This window comes from Dromaius novaehollandiae, chromosome 36 (assembly GCF_036370855.1).
Source record: "Dromaius novaehollandiae isolate bDroNov1 chromosome 36, bDroNov1.hap1, whole genome shotgun sequence".
Lineage (NCBI taxonomy): Eukaryota > Metazoa > Chordata > Aves > Casuariiformes > Dromaiidae > Dromaius > Dromaius novaehollandiae.
In genome coordinates this window covers 476,282-495,584 of record NC_088135.1, presented here as the reverse complement: position 1 = coordinate 495,584, position 19,303 = coordinate 476,282, and the positions used below count along the sequence as shown (strand labels likewise).

The following is a 19,303-nucleotide window of genomic DNA, read 5'->3' as shown; positions in this document are numbered from 1 at the left end:
CTCCCCCCCCACGCGTGTCCCCAATGGACGACGCTGCTCAGCGGTGACAAACAGCCTTTATGCAAATGAGCAGGGGGCGGGGCCTCGCCCAAGCCCCGCCCCCTGCCCCGGGGTGTCCCAGCGCCGCCTGTCCCCGACGGTGGCCGCGGAGGTCCGTCACCGCCGGGGTCCCGGGGTCACCTGCGCCGTGGGGAGCCGTCACGCCGTGGGTCCTGCCCCCCAACCATGATGGCCGCCATCATGTTGGCCATGGAGGACCCTCCGCCGTGGGTCCTGCCCCCCAACCATGATGGCCGCCGTGTCCCCGGCCGTGGAGGACCCTCCGCCGTGGGTCCTGCCCCCCAACCATGATGGCCGCCGTGTCCCCGGCCATGGAGGACCCTCCGCCGTGGGTCCTGCCCCCCAACCATGATGGCCGCCGTGTCCCCGGCCATGGAGGACCCTCCGCCGTGGGTCCTGCCCCCCAACCACGACGGCCGCCATGTTCTCAACCACAAAGAACCCTCCCCCATGGGTCCCACCCCCCAACCACGACGGCCGCCATGTTCTCAACCACAAAGAACCCTCTCCCCATAGCTCCCACCCCCCAACCACGACGGCCGCCATGTTCTCAACCACAAAGAACCCCCCCCATAGCTCCCACCCCCCAACCACGACGGCCGCCATGTTCTCGGCCATGAAGAACCCTCTCCCCATAGCTCCCGCCCCCCAACCACGACGGCCGCCATGTTCTCAACCGCAAAGAACCCCCCCCCATAGCTCCCGCCCCCCAACCACGACAGCCGCCATGTTCTTGGTCACGGAGAACCCTCCTCCATGGGTCTTGCCCCCCAACTATGATGGCCACCATCACCTCAACCATGGAGAACGCTCCCCCATCACTCCCACCCCCCAACCACGACGGCCGCCATGTTCTCAACCGCAAAGAACCCTCTCCCCATGGGTCCCACCCCCCAACCACGACGGCCGCCATGTTCTCAACCACAAAGAACCTTCTCCCATAGCTCCCACCCCCCAACCACGACGGCCGCCATGTTCTCAACCACAAAGAACCCCCCCCCCATGGGTCCCGCCCCCCAACCACGACGGCCGCCATGTTCTCAACCACAAAGAACCCCCCCCATAGCTCCCACCCCCCAACCACGACAGCCGCCATGTTCTTGGTCACGGAGAACCCTCCTCCATGGGTCTTGCCCCCCAACTATGATGGCCACCATCACCTCAACCATGGAGAACGCTCCCCCATCACTCCCACCCCCCAACCACGACGGCCGCCATGTTCTCAACCACAAAGAACCCTCTCCCCATAGCTCCCGCCCCCCAACCACGACGGCCGCCATGTTCTCTACCGCAAAGAACCCTCCCCCATGGGTCTCACCCCCCAACCACGACGGCCGCCATCACGTTGACCATGAAGAACGCTCCCCCATCACTCCCACCCCCCAACCATGATGGCCGCCATGTTCTTGGGCATGAAGAACCCTCCTCCATGGGTCTTGCCCCCCAACTATGATGGCCACCATCACCTCAACCACAAAGAACCCCCCCACCATGGGTCCCACCCCCCAACCACGATGGCCGCCATGTTCTCAACCGCAAAGAACCTTCTCCCCATAGCTCCCACCCCCCAACCACGATGGCTGCCATGTTCTTGGCCACGGAGAACCCTCTCCCCATAGCTCCCACCCCCCAACCACGACGGCCGCCATGTTCTCAACCACAAAGAACCCCCCCCCATGGGTCCCACCCCCCAACCACGACGGCCGCCATGTTCTTGGCCATGGAGAACCCTCTCCCCATAGCTCCCGCCCCCCAACCACGACGGCCGCCACGCTCTCAACCGCAAAGAACCCCCCCGCCGCGGGTCCCGCCCCCCAACCCCCGCCCCCCAACCCCCGCCCCGCTCACCGGGGCCCCGGCGTCCCGGCTCAGGCGGGGCCCTCCGGGCCGCCGTAGACCTCCTGGAGGTCGGCCACGCTGTCGACGGAGACGCGCCGCCAGCCGCCCGGCCCCACGTGGTAGACGGCGACGCGGCCGCCCGAGTAGGCGTCGCGGCGGGCGGCCTGGAAGACGGCGCGGCGGGCCAGCTCGGCGGCCGCCTCGGGGGCCAGCGCCGCCCCATAGCCGCGGTCCAGCACCCCGTAGGCGTAGGCGGCCCCCGAGCCCACGGCGAAGGCCCGGCCCGGCACCCGCGTGCCCTCGCTGTCCACGTAGTACAGCCCTGTGTGTGTGGGGGGGAGGGGGGGTGTCATGGCCGCCGTCGCCGTGGGGCGCCCCACGAGACCCTATGGCGGGGGGGGGGTCCAGCTCGGGGGGCCCCCAGCACCGGGAACGTGGGGGTCGCCAACCCCATGGGGTCGTCAAGGCACCTACTTCTGGGGCTGGCGACCTCCGAGTGTGGCCACCAATGTGTCTTCGGGGCCAGCGACCCCCAACTATGGCCACCGACCCCACCTATCTATGGGGCTAGCGACCCCCAACAATGGCCACCGACCCCACCTATCTATGGGGCTAGCGACCCCCAACCATGGCCACCGACCCCACCTATCTATGGGGCTAGCGACCCCCAACTATGGCCACCAACCCCACCTATCTATGGGGCTAGCAACCCACATCCATGGCTCCCAACCCCACCTATCTATGGGGCTAGCGACCCCCAACTAAGGCCACCAACCCCACCTACTTCTGGGGCTAGCGACCCCCAACTATGGCCACCAACCCCAGCCAACTTTGGGGCTAGGGACCCCCAACTGTGGCCACCCACCCCACCTATCTATGGGGCTAGGGACCCACATCCATGGCTCCCAACCCCACCTACTTCTGGGGCTAGCGACCCCCAACTGTGGCCACCACCCCCACCTATCTATGGGGCTAGCAACCCCCAACTATGGCCACCACCCCCACCTATCTATGGGGCTAGCGACCCCCAACGATGGCCACCAACCCCCACCTATCTATGGGGCTGGTGACCCCCAGCTGTGGCCACCAACCTGCCTATGGGGTGAGGGACCCCCAACTATGGCCACCAACCCCACCTATCTATGGGGCCAGCGACCCCCAACTATGGCCACCAACCCCACCTATCTATGGGGCTAGCGACCCCCAACGATGGCCACCAACCCCACCTATCTATGGGGCTAGCGACCCCCAACTATGGCCACCACCCCCACCTATCTATGGGGCTAGCGACCCCCAACTACGGCCACCAACCCCCCACACCTCCAGGGACCCAGACCCCCAACTATGGCCACCACCCCCACCTATCTATGGGGCTAGCGACCCCCAACTACGGCCACCAACCCCCCACACCTCCAGGGACCCAGACCCCCAACTAGGGCCACCAACCCCCCACACCTCCAGGGACCCAGACCCCCAACTATGGCCACCCACCCCACCTATCTATGGGGCTAGCGACCCCCAACTACGGCCACCGACCCCCCACACCTCCAGGGACCCAGACCCCCACGCGTGGCCACCGACCCCACCTATCTATGGGGCTAGCGACCCCCAACTACGGCCACCGACCCCCCACACCTCCAGGGACCCAGACCCCCACGCGTGGCCACCAACCCCACCTATCTATGGGGCTAGCGACCCCCGACTACGGCCACCAACCCCCCACACCTCCAGGGACCCAGACCCCCAACTAGGGCCACCAACCCCCCACACCTCCAGGGACCCAGACCCCCAACTATGGCCACCCACCCCACCTATCTATGGGGCTAGCGACCCCCAACTACGGCCACCGACCCCCCACACCTCCAGGGACCCAGACCCCCACGCGTGGCCACCGACCCCACCTATCTATGGGGCTAGCGACCCCCGACTACGGCCACCGACCCCACCTATCTATGGGGCTAGCGACCCCCAACTACGGCCACCGACCCCCCACACCTCCAGGGACCCAGACCCCCACGCGTGGCCACCAACCCCACCTATCTATGGGGCTAACGACCCCCAACTACGGCCACCAACCCCCCACACCTCCAGTAACCCAGACCCCCAACTATGGCCACCAACCCCACCTATCTATGGGACTAGCGACCCCCAACTAGGGCCACCAACCCCACCTATCTATGGGACTAGCGACCCCCAACTAGGGCCACCAACCCCACCTATCTATGGGGCTATGGACCCACATCCATGGCTCCCAATCCCACCTATCTATGGGGCTAACGACCCCCAACTACGGCCACCAACCCCCCACACCTCCAGGGACCCAGACCCCCACGCGTGGCCACCAACCCCGCCGTCGCCCACCACCCCACTCCTCTCCGTGCCCACGGCCCCCCGCCCGCCCGCCGCCCCCACCCCCGGACCACTTAGGGGGCGGGAGCAGCCCCGCGTGCTCCCTACCGGGCCCGCGCTTGTCCCAGCCGCAGATCATGGTGCCCATGCTGAGGCCCAGCCCCTTGTACTGGTAGACCATGTTGGCCAGCAGCTTGGAGGCGGCGGCCACCGAGATGGGCTCCTTGTTGCGCAGCTCGTAGACGCGGCACTGCCGGGCCAGCAGCCGCTGCCAGAAGCCGCAGTCGGCGGCGCCGCCCGCCATGGTGCCCAGCAGCCAGGCGTTGATCTCGATCACCTTCCGCACCGTCTGCGAGGCGATGTAGGCGCCCGCCGTGGCCCGCGAGTCCACCGCCACCACCACGCCGTGGTCGAACTGCGGGGGGGGGGGGGGAAGAGGGGGTGAGGGGGGTGTGATGGGGGGCGTGGGGGGCTCTAGGGGCGGCGCGCGGCCCCATGGGAGCCACCATGGGGCTTTGGGGACCCTATGGAGAAGGGTCAGCCCCATAGAAGCTTTGGGGAGCCACTATGGGGCCTTGGGGACCCTATGGAAAAGTGTCAGCCCCACAGAAACCTTAGAGAGCCACCATGGGGAAGGGTTGGCCCCATAGAAGCTTTGGGGAGCCACCAAGGGGCTTTGGGGACCCTATGGAGAAGGGTCAGCCCCATAGAAGCTTTGGGGAGCCACTATGGGGCCTTGGGGACCCTATGAAAAGTGTCAGCCCCACAGAAGCCCTAGACACCCACCATGGGGAAGGGTCAGCCCCATAGAAGCCTTGGGGAGCCACCATGGGGCCTTGGGGAGCCACCATGGGGAAGGCTTGGCCCCATAGAAGCCTTGGGGAGCCACTGTGGGCCTTTGGGGGCCCTATGGAGAAGGATCAGCCCCATAGAAGCCTTGGGGAGCCACTAGGGGACCTTGGGGGCCCTATGGAAGAGTCTCAGCCCCACAGAAGCCTTGTAGACCCCAGAGATGGGGCTCAGCCCCACAGAGACCCCCCCATGCCCAGGGAGACCCCCGAGACGGGGCTCAGCCCCACAGAGACCCCCCCCATGACCAGGGAGACCACAGAGATGGGGCTCAGCCCCACAGAGAGCCCCCCCATGGCCAGGGAGACCCCAGAGATGGGGCTCAGCCCCACAGAGAGCCCCCCCACAGCAACGCAGACCCCCGAGACGGGGCTCAGCCCCACAGAGACACCCCCCCCCAGCAACGCAGACCCCCGAGACGGGGCTCAGCCCCACAGAGCCCCCCCAATGCTGCCCCAGAGCCGCCCCCCCCCCCAGGTCTTGGCCCCACAGAGATCCCCCCCACAGCCCCCCCCGCCGGGCTGGCCCCGCCCCCCTCGCCCCCCACGACCACCCCCCCGCCCCGGGGGGGAGAGGGGGCGCGGCTTGGCCCCTCCCCTCTCCGCCCCGCCCACCTTGAAGGCCAGCGTGGTGGTGCCGTGCAGCGCGTCGATGCCGGGCCCCGGGGGGGCCGCGGTGCCCCAGGCCGGGGCGGCGAGGCCCGGCGGCCCCGGCGGGTCGCGGGGGGCGGCGAGGAGCGGGAAGAAGCCGGGGGCCGCCTCGGCGTCGGGCTCGCCGCCCCGCACCACGCTCGCCAGCGCCATCTTGGAGTGGGGCCGCGCCGCCGCGCGCCGCCCCTTTAAGGCGCCGCCGCCGCTTTAAGGCGCCGCCGCGCGTGGCCGCGTTTAGACGCCGCCGCCGCCATTTTGGACACGGGCAGCCGCCCCGGCGCATGCGCCGCGGCAGGAGGAGCAGCGCCACCGGCGCGGGGCGGCCGCCATGTTTGTTCTGGGCATGACGGAGCGGCGCCGCCATTTTGGGACTGGGCGAGCGGGGAAGCGAGGCGCCATGTTTGTTCTGGGCATGACGAAGCGGCGCCGCCATTTTGAGACCGGGCGGGTGGGGAAAGGGGGCTCGGGCGCCATGTTTGTTGTGGGCATGACGGAGCGGCGGCGCCGCCGCGTGACGTAGGGTGTTGCTAGGCAGAACGGGCCGCCGTGGGGCAGCGTGGGGGGAGTTACCTGCGCCCGCCCCACACCGCTCATCTGCTGGCGCCGGGGGTGAACCGCAGCTGCGGGGGGGGGAAGGGGGGGCTCAGCCAGCCCCACGGTGCAGGCAGCTCCCGCCCCGCCCGCCGTGGGGCTGCCCCCTTACCTGCAGGGGCGGGGCTCGGTCTCGGCCCAGCAGGGTGAGATCTGTGGGGCAGAGCGTGGCGGGGGTCACGGTGCCGGGGGGTGGGGGGCGGCAGGGGGGGCGGGGCTCACCTGGGAAGATGGCGGCGGGCAGCGGCGGGGTGCCGTGGGGCCGCCCCACGGCCGGGGGGCCCCAGGGGGGCGTCTGCGAGGCCAAGGAGGCGGCTCTGGGGCGGGGGGGCAGCGGTGGGTGCTGGGGGGCAGAGACACCCCCCCGCCGCCCCCCCTGTGCCCCACGGCAGGGCTCACCTGTGGGGCAGGCTGTGGGCCGAGGCCGGAGACGGGGCTGTGGGGCAGAGGGGCGGAGTCAGGGGCAAAGGGGTGGAGCTGGGGTAGAGCTAGGGGGCAAAGGGGCGGGGCTAGGGGCGGAGCCAGCTCCAGAGTCGGAGTTGAGGTCAAATCAGGACAAGTGGGTGGAGCCAGGGCCCAGGGGGCGGGGCCAGGGGCCACACCAGGGCCCAGGGGGTGGGGCTACAGTCCAGGGGGTGGGGCTACAGCCCAGGGGGCGGAGCCAGGGGCCACACCAGGGCCCAGAGGGCGGAGCCAGTTGCTCAGGGGGTGGAGCCAGGGCCACACCAAGGCTGAGGGGGTGGGGTTAGAAGCCAGGGGGCGGAGCCAGGGGCCAAGGGGTGGAGCCAGGGCTGCACCAGGGCCAGGGGGGTGGAGCCAGGACCAAGGGGTGGAGCCAGGGCTGCACCAGGGCCAGGGGGGTGGAGCCAGGACCAAGGGGGCGGAGCTTACCAGCACTGGAGAGCAGGGGGGTGGCGGCCCCCCAGCGAGCACCGCCAGCCTGTGGGGCAGGGAATGGGGGGGAGAGAGAGGCGCTCAGCGCAAAGGATGCTGGGATGCCCCCCCCACCCCGTGGAGGACTCACCTGCCAGGCCGGGGTGCCGCGGGGGGGGAGGGACTCCAGCAAGGACGAGCGGCTGCAGGGGGGTGGGGAAGGGGTCGCACACGCGTGTGCAAGGCCCCCCCACGGGGGCACACGCGTGTGCCAGCCCCCCCCCCCCGCCGCAGCGGCTCACCTGACCACCTGGCCGCTGAGCTGCCGCCGGGGCTGCGGCGTCACTGGGGGGGGGAAGGAGCGGGGCGGGGGCCGCTCGCACGAGGGGGGCAGAGCCCCTCGCACGAGGGGGATGTGGGGCAGATCCCACGTGGGGTGGATCCTACCGGTCTGCGCCGGGGAGGTGATGCCCACGGGCCGGGGCGTGCCGGTCCTAAGCGGGGGAAGAGCAAGATGGCCGACGGCTTGCTGCCCCACGGCGCCCCACGCCGCGCCCCACGGCGCCGCTCACCTGCTGCCGCCCGGGCGCCAGCCGGGGGAGGCCTGTGCGTGGGGAGAGACAAGATGGAGGCGGGAGCGAGGTGGGAGGCGGCAATGGCGACGGCGGCGCTCACCTCCAGGCGCTTGCGCAGCTCGCTGTTCTCCCGCTGCAGGGCCTGCAGCTCGCTGTGGGGCAGAGGGAGAAGGGGTGAGGCGGGGGGGCCGGCCGTGGGGCGCCCCACGGCGCGGAGGGCTCACCTGTGGCGGGCGGCCAGGGCCTGGCGGGCGTCCCGCAGGGCGGCCTGGGCCCGGCGCGCCTCGGCGCGGTGGTGGGACAGCAGCAGGTCGGCCTGCGCGCGCTGGAAGCGCCAAGCCTGCGGCGAGGGGGGGGGCGGCGGGGGTCAGGCCTGCCCCATAGCATCCCCCCCTGCCCCATAGCGTCCCCCCTGCCCCATAGCGTCCCCCCTTCACCTGCGAGACATGGGCCAAGTGCTTCAGGGCGACGGCCGCGGGGCTCCGGAAGAAGAGCTGCTCCCGTGGCTGCATCTGCGGAGCGGCGGCGTCGGCGCGGCTGTTTCATCCGTCCCCCCCCCTTCCCGAAAAAATAACCCGGGATGGCCGGGAGAAGGGGGAGCGACTCACCTCCTCGGAGACGGGGAGGTGGCGGCAGGCGGCTCCGCACACGGGGCACTTGTCTGCGGAGGGGGAGCGTTAGCGGCCATTTTGGGGACCCCCCCGCCGTGGTGTTTCTGCCCTTTTTGTTTTTTTTTGCCCCAAATAAGGGGCGGTTTGTCCCCCTGGCAGTGCCATCAGCCCCGTACCGGTGCCTGCGCACTGGCGGCAGAGGATGTGGCCGCAGCTGGTGACGGAGAAGCGGGCGCCCTCTTGGCAGAAGCAGCGGTTGCAGTGGAACCAGTCCATGCCCGGGGCGGACATGGAGCCGGGTGACAGCAATGGCGGAGGAGGGAGGGGACGGGGGACCGGGCTCAGCCTTTACGGCTGGCTGCCGCTGCGTGAAACGAGGCCGTGGGCGCCTCCTTCTCCCTTTAACACCCGCCCCGGCCAGCCGCCATTAAGCTTCAACGAGGAGGCACCGAGGGGAGAGATGGCACCTCACGGCGGCCGTTAAAAAGGGCGGGAAGGGAGGAGGCGGCGCGTGAGGTAAAAGGGCGGGAAGGGGGGGGCGGCGCGTGAGGGAAAAGGGCGGGAAGGGGGGGGCGGCGCGTGAGGGAAAAGGGCGGGAAGGGAGGAGGCGGCGCCTGAGGGGAAAGGGCGGGAAGGGGGGGCGGCACGTGAGGTAAAAGGGCGGGAAGGGGGGGGCGGCGCGTGAGGGAAAAGGGCGGGAAGGGGGGGGGCGGCGCCTGAGGGGAAAGGGCGGGAAGGGGGGGGCGGCGCGTGAGGGAAAAGGGCGGGAAGGGGGGGGGCGGCGCCTGAGGGGAAAGGGCGGGAAGGGGGGGGCGGCACGTGAGGTAAAAGGGCGGGAAGGGGGGGGGCGGCGCGTGAGGGAAAAGGGCGGGAAGGGAGGAGGCGGCGCGTGAGGCAAAAGGGCGGGAAGGGGGGGGCGGCGCCTGAGGGGAAAGGGCGGGAAGGGGGGGGCGGCACGTGAGGTAAAAGGGCGGGAAGGGGGGGGCGGCGCGTGAGGGAAAAGGGCGGGAAGGGGGGGGCGGTGCCTGAGGGGAAAGGGCGGGAAGGGGGGGGCGGTGCGTGAGGGAAAAGGGCGGGAAGGGGGGGGCGGCGCGTGAGGGAAAAGGGCGGGAAGGGGGGGCGGCGCGTGAGGGAAAAGGGCAGGAAGGCGCCGCGCATGCGCAGCCGTCAAGGGGGGGGCCGGGAAGGCGGGGCCACGCGTGAGGGAGGGGGCGGCAGCACGTGCGCGGCCGTTAGAAAGGGCGGGAAGGCGCCGCGCATACGCAGCAGCCTAAAAGGGGGGGGCGGGGAGGGAGGAGCGGCGCGTGCGCGGCCGTTAAAAAGGGCGGGAAGGCGGGGCCGCCCCTGAGGTAAAAAGGGCGGGAAGGGGCCGTGCACGCGCCGCCGCTTGAAGATTGGGGGGGCGTGGCGCGTGAGCGGCCGTTAAAAAGGGCGGGAAGGCGGAGCTACAGCCCCCCCCCTTTTTCCTGACACATGAAATTGTTTTAATTTAATCACTTTTTAGTTTTTTATCCAGTAAAACTTTATTTGCTGTTTTTTTTTGTCTGTGCACGATAATGGTAGTGGGATCCCGGCAAGCGTTGGAGGAGACAGGCCGCGCTGCGAGCGCAGGTAATGGCGGGTTCTCCTCTCTGGTGGAAGGAGAGCGTCTTGGGCAGCGTGGGGGCACTGGGAGGGGCTGGGAGCTCGGACTGGGAGGGACTGTGAGCTTGGATTGGGGGCAGTGGGGGGGCCAGTGCTTAGTGCCTGGATCTCCAACACGTTGAAGGAGCCACTGGCCTGTGGGGGGGGGGCCTGGGTGAGGGGGGGGCCCTGTGCCCCCCCAGACCCTCCCAGTACCACCTCCCAGTGCCCCCATGGACCCCCCCCAGTGCTCCCAGCACCTTCCAGTGCCCTCCCAATGCTCCCAGTGGCCCCTCATGGACACCTCCCAGTGCTCCTAGTTGCCCCCCCCCACTGATCCCTTCCAGTGCTCCCAGTGCCACCCACAGACCCCTCCCGGTACCCTCCAGTGCTCCCAGTGCCCCCCCATGGACACCTCCCAGTGCTCCCAGTAATCTTCAGTGTCCCCCATAGAGCCTGTCAGTGCTCCCGGTACGCTCCCAGTACCCTCCCAGTGCTCCCAGCTTCCTATAGACCTGCCCCCAGCCTGCCCCCGCCCCCTGCCTGGCCCCACCCCCAGCAGGCCCCGCCCCCGGCAGGGAGCAGAGTCCGTGGGGCGGGCGGGGGGCCGCGGCGGCGCCATGGCGGCAGTGGGGGGGGCCCCGCTGGCCGGCAAGGTGGCGCTGGTCACCGCCGCCACCGACGGGTGAGTGCCGGGCCCAGGCGTCCGGGGGGGGGGGCCCAGGCGTCCGGGCCTGTCCCTTCCCTCTCCATGGGGCCCAGGCGGCGTCTGGGCCTGGATTCCTCCCCCCTCCCCCCCCCCACGGCCGTGGACTTGGGGCCCAGGCGTCCGGGACGCCCCTTCCCCCCCCCCCCGTGGCTCTCGGACGGGGACGCTGGGGCTGGGCCCCTCCCCTGCCAACGGGGACCCAGGCGTCCGGGCGCCTCCGGGACGCGCTGCTGGGCCCCATAGAGCCCCATAGAGCCCTGTGGTGCCCCATAGAGCCGCATAGCCCCCTATAGAGCCCCACAGCGCCCCACAGCGCCCCACAGCGCCCCGTTTCCCGCAGGATCGGGCTGGCGGTGGCGGGGCGGCTGGCGGCGGCCGGGGCCCGGGTGGTGCTGAGCTCCCGGCGGGAGGCCCCCGCGCCCCACAGCGCCCCATAGCGCCCCACAGCGCCCCGTTTCCCGCAGGATCGGGCTGGCGGTGGCGGGGCGGCTGGCGGCGGCCGGGGCCCGGGTGGTGCTGAGCTCCCGGCGGGAGGCCCCCGCGCCCCATAGCGCCCCACAGCGCCCCATAGCGCCCCACAGCGCCCCGTTTCCCGCAGGATCGGGCTGGCGGTGGCGGGGCGGCTGGCGGCGGCCGGGGCCCGGGTGGTGCTGAGCTCCCGGCGGGAGGCCCCCGCGCCCCACAGCGCCCCACAGCGCCCCACAGCGCCCCACAGCGCCCCACAGCGCCCCGTTTCCCGCAGGATCGGGCTGGCGGTGGCGGGGCGGCTGGCGGCGGCCGGGGCCCGGGTGGTGCTGAGCTCCCGGCGGGAGGCCCGCGTGGCGGCGGCCGTGGCCCAGCTGCGGCGCCGGGGTCTCGGCGTCAGCGGCGTCGTCTGCCACGTGGGGCGGCCCGGCGACCGGCAGCGCCTCGTCGACACCGTGAGCCCCCCGGGGGGGGCGGGGGGGGGACGCCGGGGCCCCTTGGGGTGGAGGGGGGACGCCTGGGCCCTTGTGTGGGGGACGCCTGGGCCCCCTGAGGTGTGTGTGGGGACTCCTGGGCCCCTTGGGGTCAAGGGGGGGGACTCCTGGGCCCCTTGGGGTGGAGGGGGACGCCTGGGCCCCTATATGGGGGGACGCCTGGGCCCTTTGGGGTGGAGGGGGACGCCTGGGCCCCTATATGGGGGGACGCCTGGGCCCCTTGGGGTGGAGGGGGACGCCTGGGCCCTTGGGGTGGAGGGGGATGCCTGGGCCTCTATAGGGGGGATGCCTGGGCCCCTTGGGGTGTCTGGGGGGGACGCCTGGGCCCCTTGGGCTGTCTGGGGGGACACCTAGGCCCTTTGGGGTGGAGGGGGACGCCTGGGCCCCTATATGGGGGGACGCCTGGGCCCCTTGGGGTGTCTGGGGGGACGCCTGGGCCCTTTGGGGTGGAGGGGGACGCCTGGGCCCCTTGGGGTGTCTGGGGGGACGCCAGGGCCCCTTGGTGGAGGGAATGGGAGCCCCCCGGACGCCTGGGCCCCGCCACGGTGGTGGTTGTGGGTGGCGGGGGGGGGCGGCGGGGCTCACCCGGACGCCTGGGCCCTGCCGCGGGGCTCACCCGGACGCCTGGGCCCCGCCGCGGGGCAGGCCCTGGAGCGCCACGGGGGCATCGACATCCTGGTGTCCAACGCGGCCGTCAACCCCGTCATGGGCAGCGCCCTGGAGGCCGACGAGGCCGCCTGGGAGAAGGTAGGCCCCGCCCCCCGCCCCTGGCCCCGCCCCCGGCCCTCTGACCACGCCCCCAACCCCTCTGACCCCGCCCCCAACCCCTCTGACCACGCCCCCTTCCCAGCTCTTCCAGGTCAACGTCACGGCGGCGGCCATGTTGATCAAGCTGGTGGTGCCCCACATGGAGAAAAGGGGGTGAGGGGGCGGGGCTTGGGGGCTTGGGGGCGGGGCTTGGTGTGGCCCCACCCCCTAGACAGCCCTGCCCCTCCCCTCCGCAGGGGCGGGTCCATCGTGCTGGTGTCCTCATTGGCCGGGTACATGCCCTTCCCGGTGAGGCTCCGCCCCCTTCCCAAACAAGCCACGCCCCCTCCGTGAGGGGCGGGGCTGGGGGAGGGGGCGGAGGGAGAGGGGGATGGAGGGATGGAGGGAGGGATGGAGGGAAGGATGGAGGGAAGAATGGAGGGATGGATGGAGGAATGGAGGGATGGATGGAGGGATGGATGGAGGGATGGTGGGAGGGATGGAGGGATGGATGGAGGGATGGATGGAGGGATGGATGGAGGGATGGATGGAGGAACGGGTGGTGGGATGGATGGAGGGAGGAATAGCGGGATGGAGGGAGACATAGTGCGATGGCTGGAGAGAGGGATGGAGAAACGGACGGAGGGATGGACCGAGGAGCGGTGGGGTGGACGGAGGCAGGGTGAGACGGAGAGGCGAAGAAAGGGATGAAGGGAGCGCTGGGGAGAGGAAGGGAGAGACGGGGGCTGGCGGGGCCGACGGCGGGGCCGGGTGCGGGCGCTGGGCCGCTACAGCGTGAGGCGGGGGGCGCGGCTGTTGGCGCGGCTGTTGGCGGGGGTGACGGTGTCCCCGGCAGGCGCTGGGCCCCTACAGCGTGAGCAAGGCGGCGCTGCTGGGGCTGGTGAAGGCGCTGGCCCCCGAGCTGCGGCCCCGCGGCGTCCGCCTCAACGCCGTCGCCCCCGGCCTCATCCGCACCCGCTTCAGCGCCGCCGTGAGGGGCGGGGCCCCCCGGGGGGTGGGCGGGGCCACGCGGGGGTGGGCGGGGCCTGGGGGCGGCACTGGGGTGGGGAGGGGGGCCTCCAGGGTGGGTGGGCGGAGCCTCCTGGGGGTGTGGCTGGAGGTGGGTGGAGCCCCCGAGGGTGGGCGGAGCCTCCTGGGGGTGGGCAGGGCCCGATGGGGGCATGGCTGGAGGTGGGTGGAGCTTCCTGGAGGTGCAGCTGGAGGTGGGTGGAGCCTCTTGGGGGCGGGGCTGGAGGTGGGTGGAGCCCCCAAGGGTGGGTGGAGCCTCCTGGGGGTGTGGCTGGAGGTGGGTGGAGCCCCCAAGGGTGGGCGGAGCCTCCTGGGGGTGGGTGGAGCCCTGAGGGTGGGCGGGGCCCAATTGGGGGCATGGCTGGAGGTGGGTGGAGCCTCTTGGGGGTGGGGCTGGAGGTGGGTGGAGCCCCCAAGGGTGAGCGGAGCCTCCTGGGGGTGGGCGGGGCCCGATGGGGGCGTGGGTGGAGCCTCCTGGAGGTGCAGCTGGAGGTGGGTGGAGCCTCCTGGAGGCGCAGCTGGAGGTGGGTGGAGCCTCTTGGGGGCGGGGCTGGAGGTGGGTGGAGCCCCCAAGGGTGGGTGGAGCCTCCTGGGGGTGTGGCTGGAGGTGGGTGGAGCCCCCAAGGGTGGGCGGAGCCTCCTGGGGGTGGGTGGAGCCCTGAGGGTGGTCGGGGCCCAATGGGGGCATGGCTGGAGGTGGGTGGAGCCTCCTGGAGGTGCAGCTGGAGGTGGGTGGAGCCTCCTGGGGGTGTGGCTGGAGGTGGGTGGAGCCCCCGAGGGTGGGCGGAGCCTCCTGGGGGTGGGCGGGGCCCGATGGGGGCATGGCTGGAGGTGGGTGGAGCCTCCTGGAGGTGCAGCTGGAGGTGGGTGGAGCCTCCTGGGGGTGTGGCTGGAGGTGGGTGGAGCCCCCAAGGGTGGGTGGAGCCTCCTGGGGGTGTGGCTGGAGGTGGGTGGAGCCCCCAAGGGTGGGCGGAGCCTCCTGGGGTGGGTGGAGCCCTGAGGGTGGTCGGGGCTCGATGGGGGCATGGCTGGAGGTGGGTGGAGCCTCCTGGAGGTGCAGCTGGAGGTGGGTGGAGCCTCTTGGGGGCGGGGCTGGAGGTGGGTGGAGCCCCCAAGGGTGGGTGGAGCCTCCTGGGGGTGTGGCTGGAGGTGGGTGGAGCCCCCAAGGGTGGGCGGAGGCTGCTGGGGGTGGGCGGGGCCCAATGGGGGCATGGCTGGAGGTGGGTGGAGCCTCCTGGAGGTGCAGCTGGAGGTGGGTGGAGCCTCTTGGGGGCGGGGCTGGAGGTAGGTGGAGCCCCCAAGGGTGGGTGGAGCCTCCTGGGGGCATGGCTGGAGGTGGGTGGAGCCTCCTGGAGGTGGGCAGGGCCCAATGGGGGCAGGGCCAGAGGTGGGCGGAGCCTCCTTGAGGTCCTGCTGGAGGTGGGTGGAGCCCCAGGGGTGGGTGGAGCTTCCTGGGGGGGCAGGGCCAGAGGTGGGCGGAGCCTCCAGGGTGGGTGGAGCCTTCTGGGGGCAGGGATGGAGGTGGGTGGAGCCTCCTGGAGGTCCAGCTGGAGGTGGGTGGAGCCTCAAAGGTGGGTGGGGCCTGGTAGGGGTGTGGCTGGAGGTGGGTGGAGCCTCCTGGAGGTGGGCGGGGCCCAATGGGGGCAGGGCTGGAGATGGGCGGAGCCTTGGCCTGAAGCAGGTGGAGCCCCATGCGGGGGGGGGTCTGGCTGGGGGCGGAGCTCCCTGGGGCGGGGCCTCAGCGGGTGGGCGGGGTCTCAGCAGGGGGGCGGGGCCTGGGGGAGGTGGGCGGGGCCGTGACGGGCGGGTCTGCTGCAGCTGTGGGAGGACGAAGCCACCAGGAAGCGGGTGATGGCGGCCATGGGCATCGACAGGTGGGGCCGGACGCCGGGGCCCTCGGGGGGCGGGGCGGGGGGGGGGGCGCCTGGGCCCTGGGTGGTTCTGGGACTCCTGGGCCCCCTGGGTTATTGTGGGCTGCCCGGACGCCTGGGCCCCTGGGTGGTTCTGGGACTCCTGGGCCCCCGGGTGGTTATGGGATGCCCAGACGCCTGGGCCCCGTGGGGTGTCCCTGGGCCTCCCGGACGCCTGGGCCCCTGAGTAGTTGTGGGACTCCTGGGCCCCCGGGTGGTTGTGGGCCGCCCGGACGCCTGGCCCCTGTGGGGTGTCCCTGGGCCTCCCGGACGCCTGGGCCCCCGGGTGGTTGTGGGACTCCTGGGCCCCGTTGGGGTGTCCCTGGGCCTCCCGGACGCCTGGGCCCCTGAGTAGTTGTGGGACTCCTGGGTCCCCTGGGTGGTTATGGGATGCCCGGACGCCTGGGCCCCTGGGTGGTTCTGGGACTCCTGGGCCCCCGGGTGGTTGTGGGCCGCCCGGACGCCTGGGCCCCTGGGTGGTTCTGGGACTCCTGGGCCCCCGGGTGGTTGTGGGCCGCCCGGACGCCTGGGCCCCTGGGTAGTTGTGGGACTCCTGGGCCCCTGGGTGGTTGTGGGACTCCTGGGCCCCGTGGGGTGTCCCTGGGCCTCCCGGACGCCTGGGCCCCCAGGTGGTTCTGGGACTGCTGGGCCCCCTGGGTGGTTCTGGGCTGCCCGGACGCCTGGGCCCCTGGGTGGTTCTGGGACTCCTGGGCGCCCTGGGTTATTGTGGGCCGCCCGGACGCCTGGGCCCCTGGGTGGTTCTGGGACGCCTGGGCCCCCTGGGTTATTGTGGGCTGCCCGGACGCCTGGGCCCCTGGGTGGTTCTGGGACTCCTGGGCTCCCTGGGTTATTGTGGGATGCCCGGACGCCTGGGCCCCCGGGTGGTTGTGGGACTCCTGGGCCCCGTGGGGTGTCCCTGGGCCTCCCGGACGCCTGGGCCCGCTGACGGCAGGCTGGGCACGGCCGAGGACTGCGCCGGCGTCGTGACCTTCCTGTGCAGCCCCGAGGCCGCCTACGTGGTGGGGGAGACCGTCGTCGTCGCCGGGGGGGCCCCCTCCCGCCTCTGAGGCGCCGCGGGGGCTATAGGGCGCGCGGGGGAGCCTATAGGGCACATTGGGGTGGCTATAGGGCCACGTTGGGGGTCTGTAGGGGACACGGGGGCTCTATAGGGCATCTGGGGGGTCTGTAGAGCACGGGGGGGGCTCTGGGAGGGTAGTTGGGGGGCCTATAGGGCACATTGGGGGTTTATAGAGACACATAGGGGGTCTATAGGGCACTGGGGGTCTATAGGGGACATAGAGGGCTCTGGGGGGCACCTAGGGGATCTATAGGGCAGGTTGGAGGTCTATAGGGGACAGAGAAGGCCCTGGGGGGCCCTTAGCAGGTCTATGGGGCACAGAGGGGGTCTATAGGGCACAGAGGGGTCCTTAGGGGCACTTAGGGGGGTCTATGGGGCACATAGGGGTCCCTGGGGGCACTTGGGGGGGTCTATGGGGCACGTGGGGGCACTTAGGGGGGTCTATAGGGCACAGATGGGTCGCTAGGGGCACTTAGGGGGGTCTGTGGGGCACATAGGGGTCCCTGGGGGCACTTGGGGGGGTCTATGGGGCACGTGGGGGTGCCCGGGGGTATTTGGGGGGGCTGTAGGGGAAAGCGGGGTCCCTGGTGCCATTTTGGGGGGTCCCAGGGGCATTTTGGGGGGTCCTGGAGCGGTTCAGGCAGTTCTGGAGCGTTTTGGGGGGTCTGGGGGGTCATTTGGGGCCGTTCTGGGGCATTTTGGGGGGATTCCGGAGCGTTTTGGGGGATTCTGGGGCATTTTGGGCGGTTCCGGAGCGTTTTGGGGGATTCTGGGGCATTTTGGGCGGTTCCGGAGCGTTTTGGGGGGTTCTGGGGCATTTTGGGCGGTTCCGGAGCGTTTTGGGGGATTCTGGGGCATTTTGGGCGGTTCTGTAGCGTTTGGGCCCAATAAAGCGGCGACGGCCCCCGCTGCCTGGGGGGATCTATGGGGCCGGGGTGGGGGGCGGCAGTGGGACCCCCCCCTCCCTCCCCCCGCAGGCCCCGCCCCCTGGCCAGGCCCCGCCCCACCTCTCCTCCCTGCCCCCGGCGCCATAGAGCCCCATAGCGCCCCATAGAACCCCATAGCATCTAACCCCATAGAGCCTGGAAGAGCCCCGAAGAGCCCCATAGCGCCCCATAGCACCCCATAGAGCCCCATAGAGTCCTATAGAGCCCCATAGCACCCCATAGAGCCCCATAGAGCACCATAGAGCTCCATAGCACCCCATAGAGTCCCATAGAGCCCCACAGCACCCCATAGTGCCCCATAGCACCCCACAGAGCCCCACAGCACCCCGTAGAGCTCCATAGAGCCCCATAGCACCCCACAGCACCCCATAGAGCTCCATAGAGCCCCATAGTGCCCCATAGACTGCCATGGAGCTGCATAGCACCCCACAGAGCCTCCTAGCACCTCCTAATGCCCCATAGAGCCCCATAGCACCCCATAGAGCCCCATAGAGCCCCATAGCACCCCATAGTGCCCCGTAGCAGCCTATAGAGCTCCATAGTATCTCATAGTGCCCCATAGTGCCCCATAGTGCCCCATAGCACCCTATAGAGCCCCATAGCACCTTATAGAGCTCTATAGCACTCCATAGAGCCCCATAGTGTCTTATAGAGCCCCATAGCGCCCCATAGCACCCCATGGAGCCCTGTAGCATGCTATAGTGCCCCATAGCACCCTATAGCCCCTGATAGACTTCCCCATAGGGTCCCATAGCGCCCCATAGCACCCCATAGCGCCCCATGGAGCCCTGTAGCATGTTATAGTGCCCCATAGCAGCCTATAGCCCCTGATAGACTTCCCTATAGGGCCCCATAGAGCCCCATAGAGCCCCATAGCACCCCATGGAGCCCTGTAGCATGCTATAGTGCCCCATAGCAGCCTATAGCCCCTGATAGACTTCCCCATAGGGCCCCATAGAGCCCCATAGAGCCCCATAGCACCCCATGGAGCCCTGTAGCATGCTATAGTGCCCCATAGCACCCTATAGCCCCTGATAGACTTCCCTATAGGGCCCCATAGCGCCCCATAACGCTTCCTGAACCCCCTAACATTGGCCCATAGGGCCCCATAGCGCCCCATAGCACCCCCTGGAGCCCCCCAGCGCCCCATAGCACCCCATAGAGTCCCCCAGCGCCCCATAGCGCTCTCTAGCAGGGTCCTATGTGCCCCATAGCGCCCCATAGGGCCTCCCCGCACCCCCTGGAGCCCCCCAGCGCCCTATAGGGCCCTATTTGGGGGGGGTGGTCACCATGGCGACGGGAGGCCGGGGTGTCCCACAATGCCTTGCAGCCTGGGGGCTGGCGGCTGCCCCGGGGCATCATGGGATGGATGGGGGGGAGCTGCAAGGCATTGTGGGAGATGGAGTCCATGGAGGGGGATTGGATGGAGGCTACTGGGAGCACTGGGAGGGGGGGATGGGGTAATTGGGGGCACTGAGAGGCTCTGGGAGGGGGGGGTGGGCTTACTGGGAGGCACTGGGAGGGGGCTGGGGGTTACTGGGGGGGGGCCCTGGGCGTTAACTGGGAGGACACTGGGGAGCCCTGGGGGGCACTGGGGGTTACTGTGGGGGCCCTGAGGCTTATTGGGGGAACACTGGGAGTTACTAGGGGAGCAATGGGGGCTACTGGGGGTTACTGGGAGGCACTGAGAGGGGGACTGGGGTGTACTGGGGGGCACTGAGGGTTACTGGGAGCACTGGGGGGGTTTACTGGGGGGCTCTGGGTGTTACTGGGGGCCACTGGTGTGCACGGGGGGACACTGGGGAGGGCTTTGGGGGTTACTGGGGGGGCTCTGGGTGTTACTGGGGGCACTGGGGGTTACTGGGAGGCACTGAGGGTTATTGGGGGGCACTGGGGAGGGCTCT

At 70.6% G+C, this 19,303-nt stretch overlaps 3 protein-coding genes and 1 long non-coding RNA gene across 7 annotated transcripts; 1 reads left to right on the top strand and 3 right to left on the bottom strand.

Moving 5' to 3' along the window:
• Window positions 1-39: 39 nt before the first annotated feature.
• PSMB5 (proteasome 20S subunit beta 5) lies at window positions 40-5,998 on the bottom strand. The gene is made up of 4 exons (XM_064503308.1): window positions 5,712-5,998; window positions 4,357-4,663; window positions 1,909-2,221; window positions 40-180 (listed from the first exon to the last, which is right to left on the bottom strand). Exons 1-3 carry the CDS (start codon window positions 5,898-5,900, stop codon window positions 1,929-1,931), a joined length of 789 nt encoding a protein of 262 aa, XP_064359378.1. The 5' UTR covers window positions 5,901-5,998; the 3' UTR covers window positions 40-180; window positions 1,909-1,928.
• Window positions 5,999-7,557: 1,559 nt separating this feature from the next.
• On the bottom strand, window positions 7,558-7,944 carry LOC135325335 (uncharacterized). The gene is made up of 3 exons (XR_010386405.1): window positions 7,887-7,944; window positions 7,784-7,815; window positions 7,558-7,705 (listed from the first exon to the last, which is right to left on the bottom strand). It is a non-coding gene; the product is annotated as an uncharacterized LOC135325335 (long non-coding RNA).
• Window positions 7,945-8,006: 62 nt separating this feature from the next.
• On the bottom strand, window positions 8,007-8,718 carry RNF212B (ring finger protein 212B). The gene is made up of 4 exons (XM_064503314.1): window positions 8,574-8,718; window positions 8,395-8,447; window positions 8,224-8,298; window positions 8,007-8,126 (listed from the first exon to the last, which is right to left on the bottom strand). The coding sequence occupies exons 1-4, from the start codon at window positions 8,686-8,688 to the stop codon at window positions 8,007-8,009; spliced, it is 363 nt and encodes a 120-aa protein (XP_064359384.1). The 5' UTR covers window positions 8,689-8,718.
• A 1,872-nt stretch (window positions 8,719-10,590) lies between these two features.
• LOC135325333 (dehydrogenase/reductase SDR family member 4-like) lies at window positions 10,591-17,361 on the top strand. Of its 4 annotated transcripts, XM_064503305.1 has the most exons (8): window positions 10,593-10,705; window positions 11,472-11,649; window positions 12,334-12,435; window positions 12,539-12,609; window positions 12,693-12,744; window positions 13,292-13,426; window positions 15,283-15,338; window positions 16,327-17,361. In XM_064503305.1, exons 1-8 carry the CDS (start codon window positions 10,641-10,643, stop codon window positions 16,439-16,441), a joined length of 774 nt encoding a protein of 257 aa, XP_064359375.1. In that variant the 5' UTR covers window positions 10,593-10,640; the 3' UTR covers window positions 16,442-17,361. The 4 variants fall into 4 exon arrangements, with proteins under 4 accessions (XP_064359376.1, XP_064359374.1, XP_064359377.1 ...); XM_064503304.1 differs by lacking the exon at window positions 12,539-12,609 and having other exon boundaries at window positions 10,592-10,705; XM_064503307.1 differs by lacking the exon at window positions 13,292-13,426 and having other exon boundaries at window positions 10,592-10,705.
• The last annotated feature ends 1,942 nt before the right edge of the window (window positions 17,362-19,303 follow it).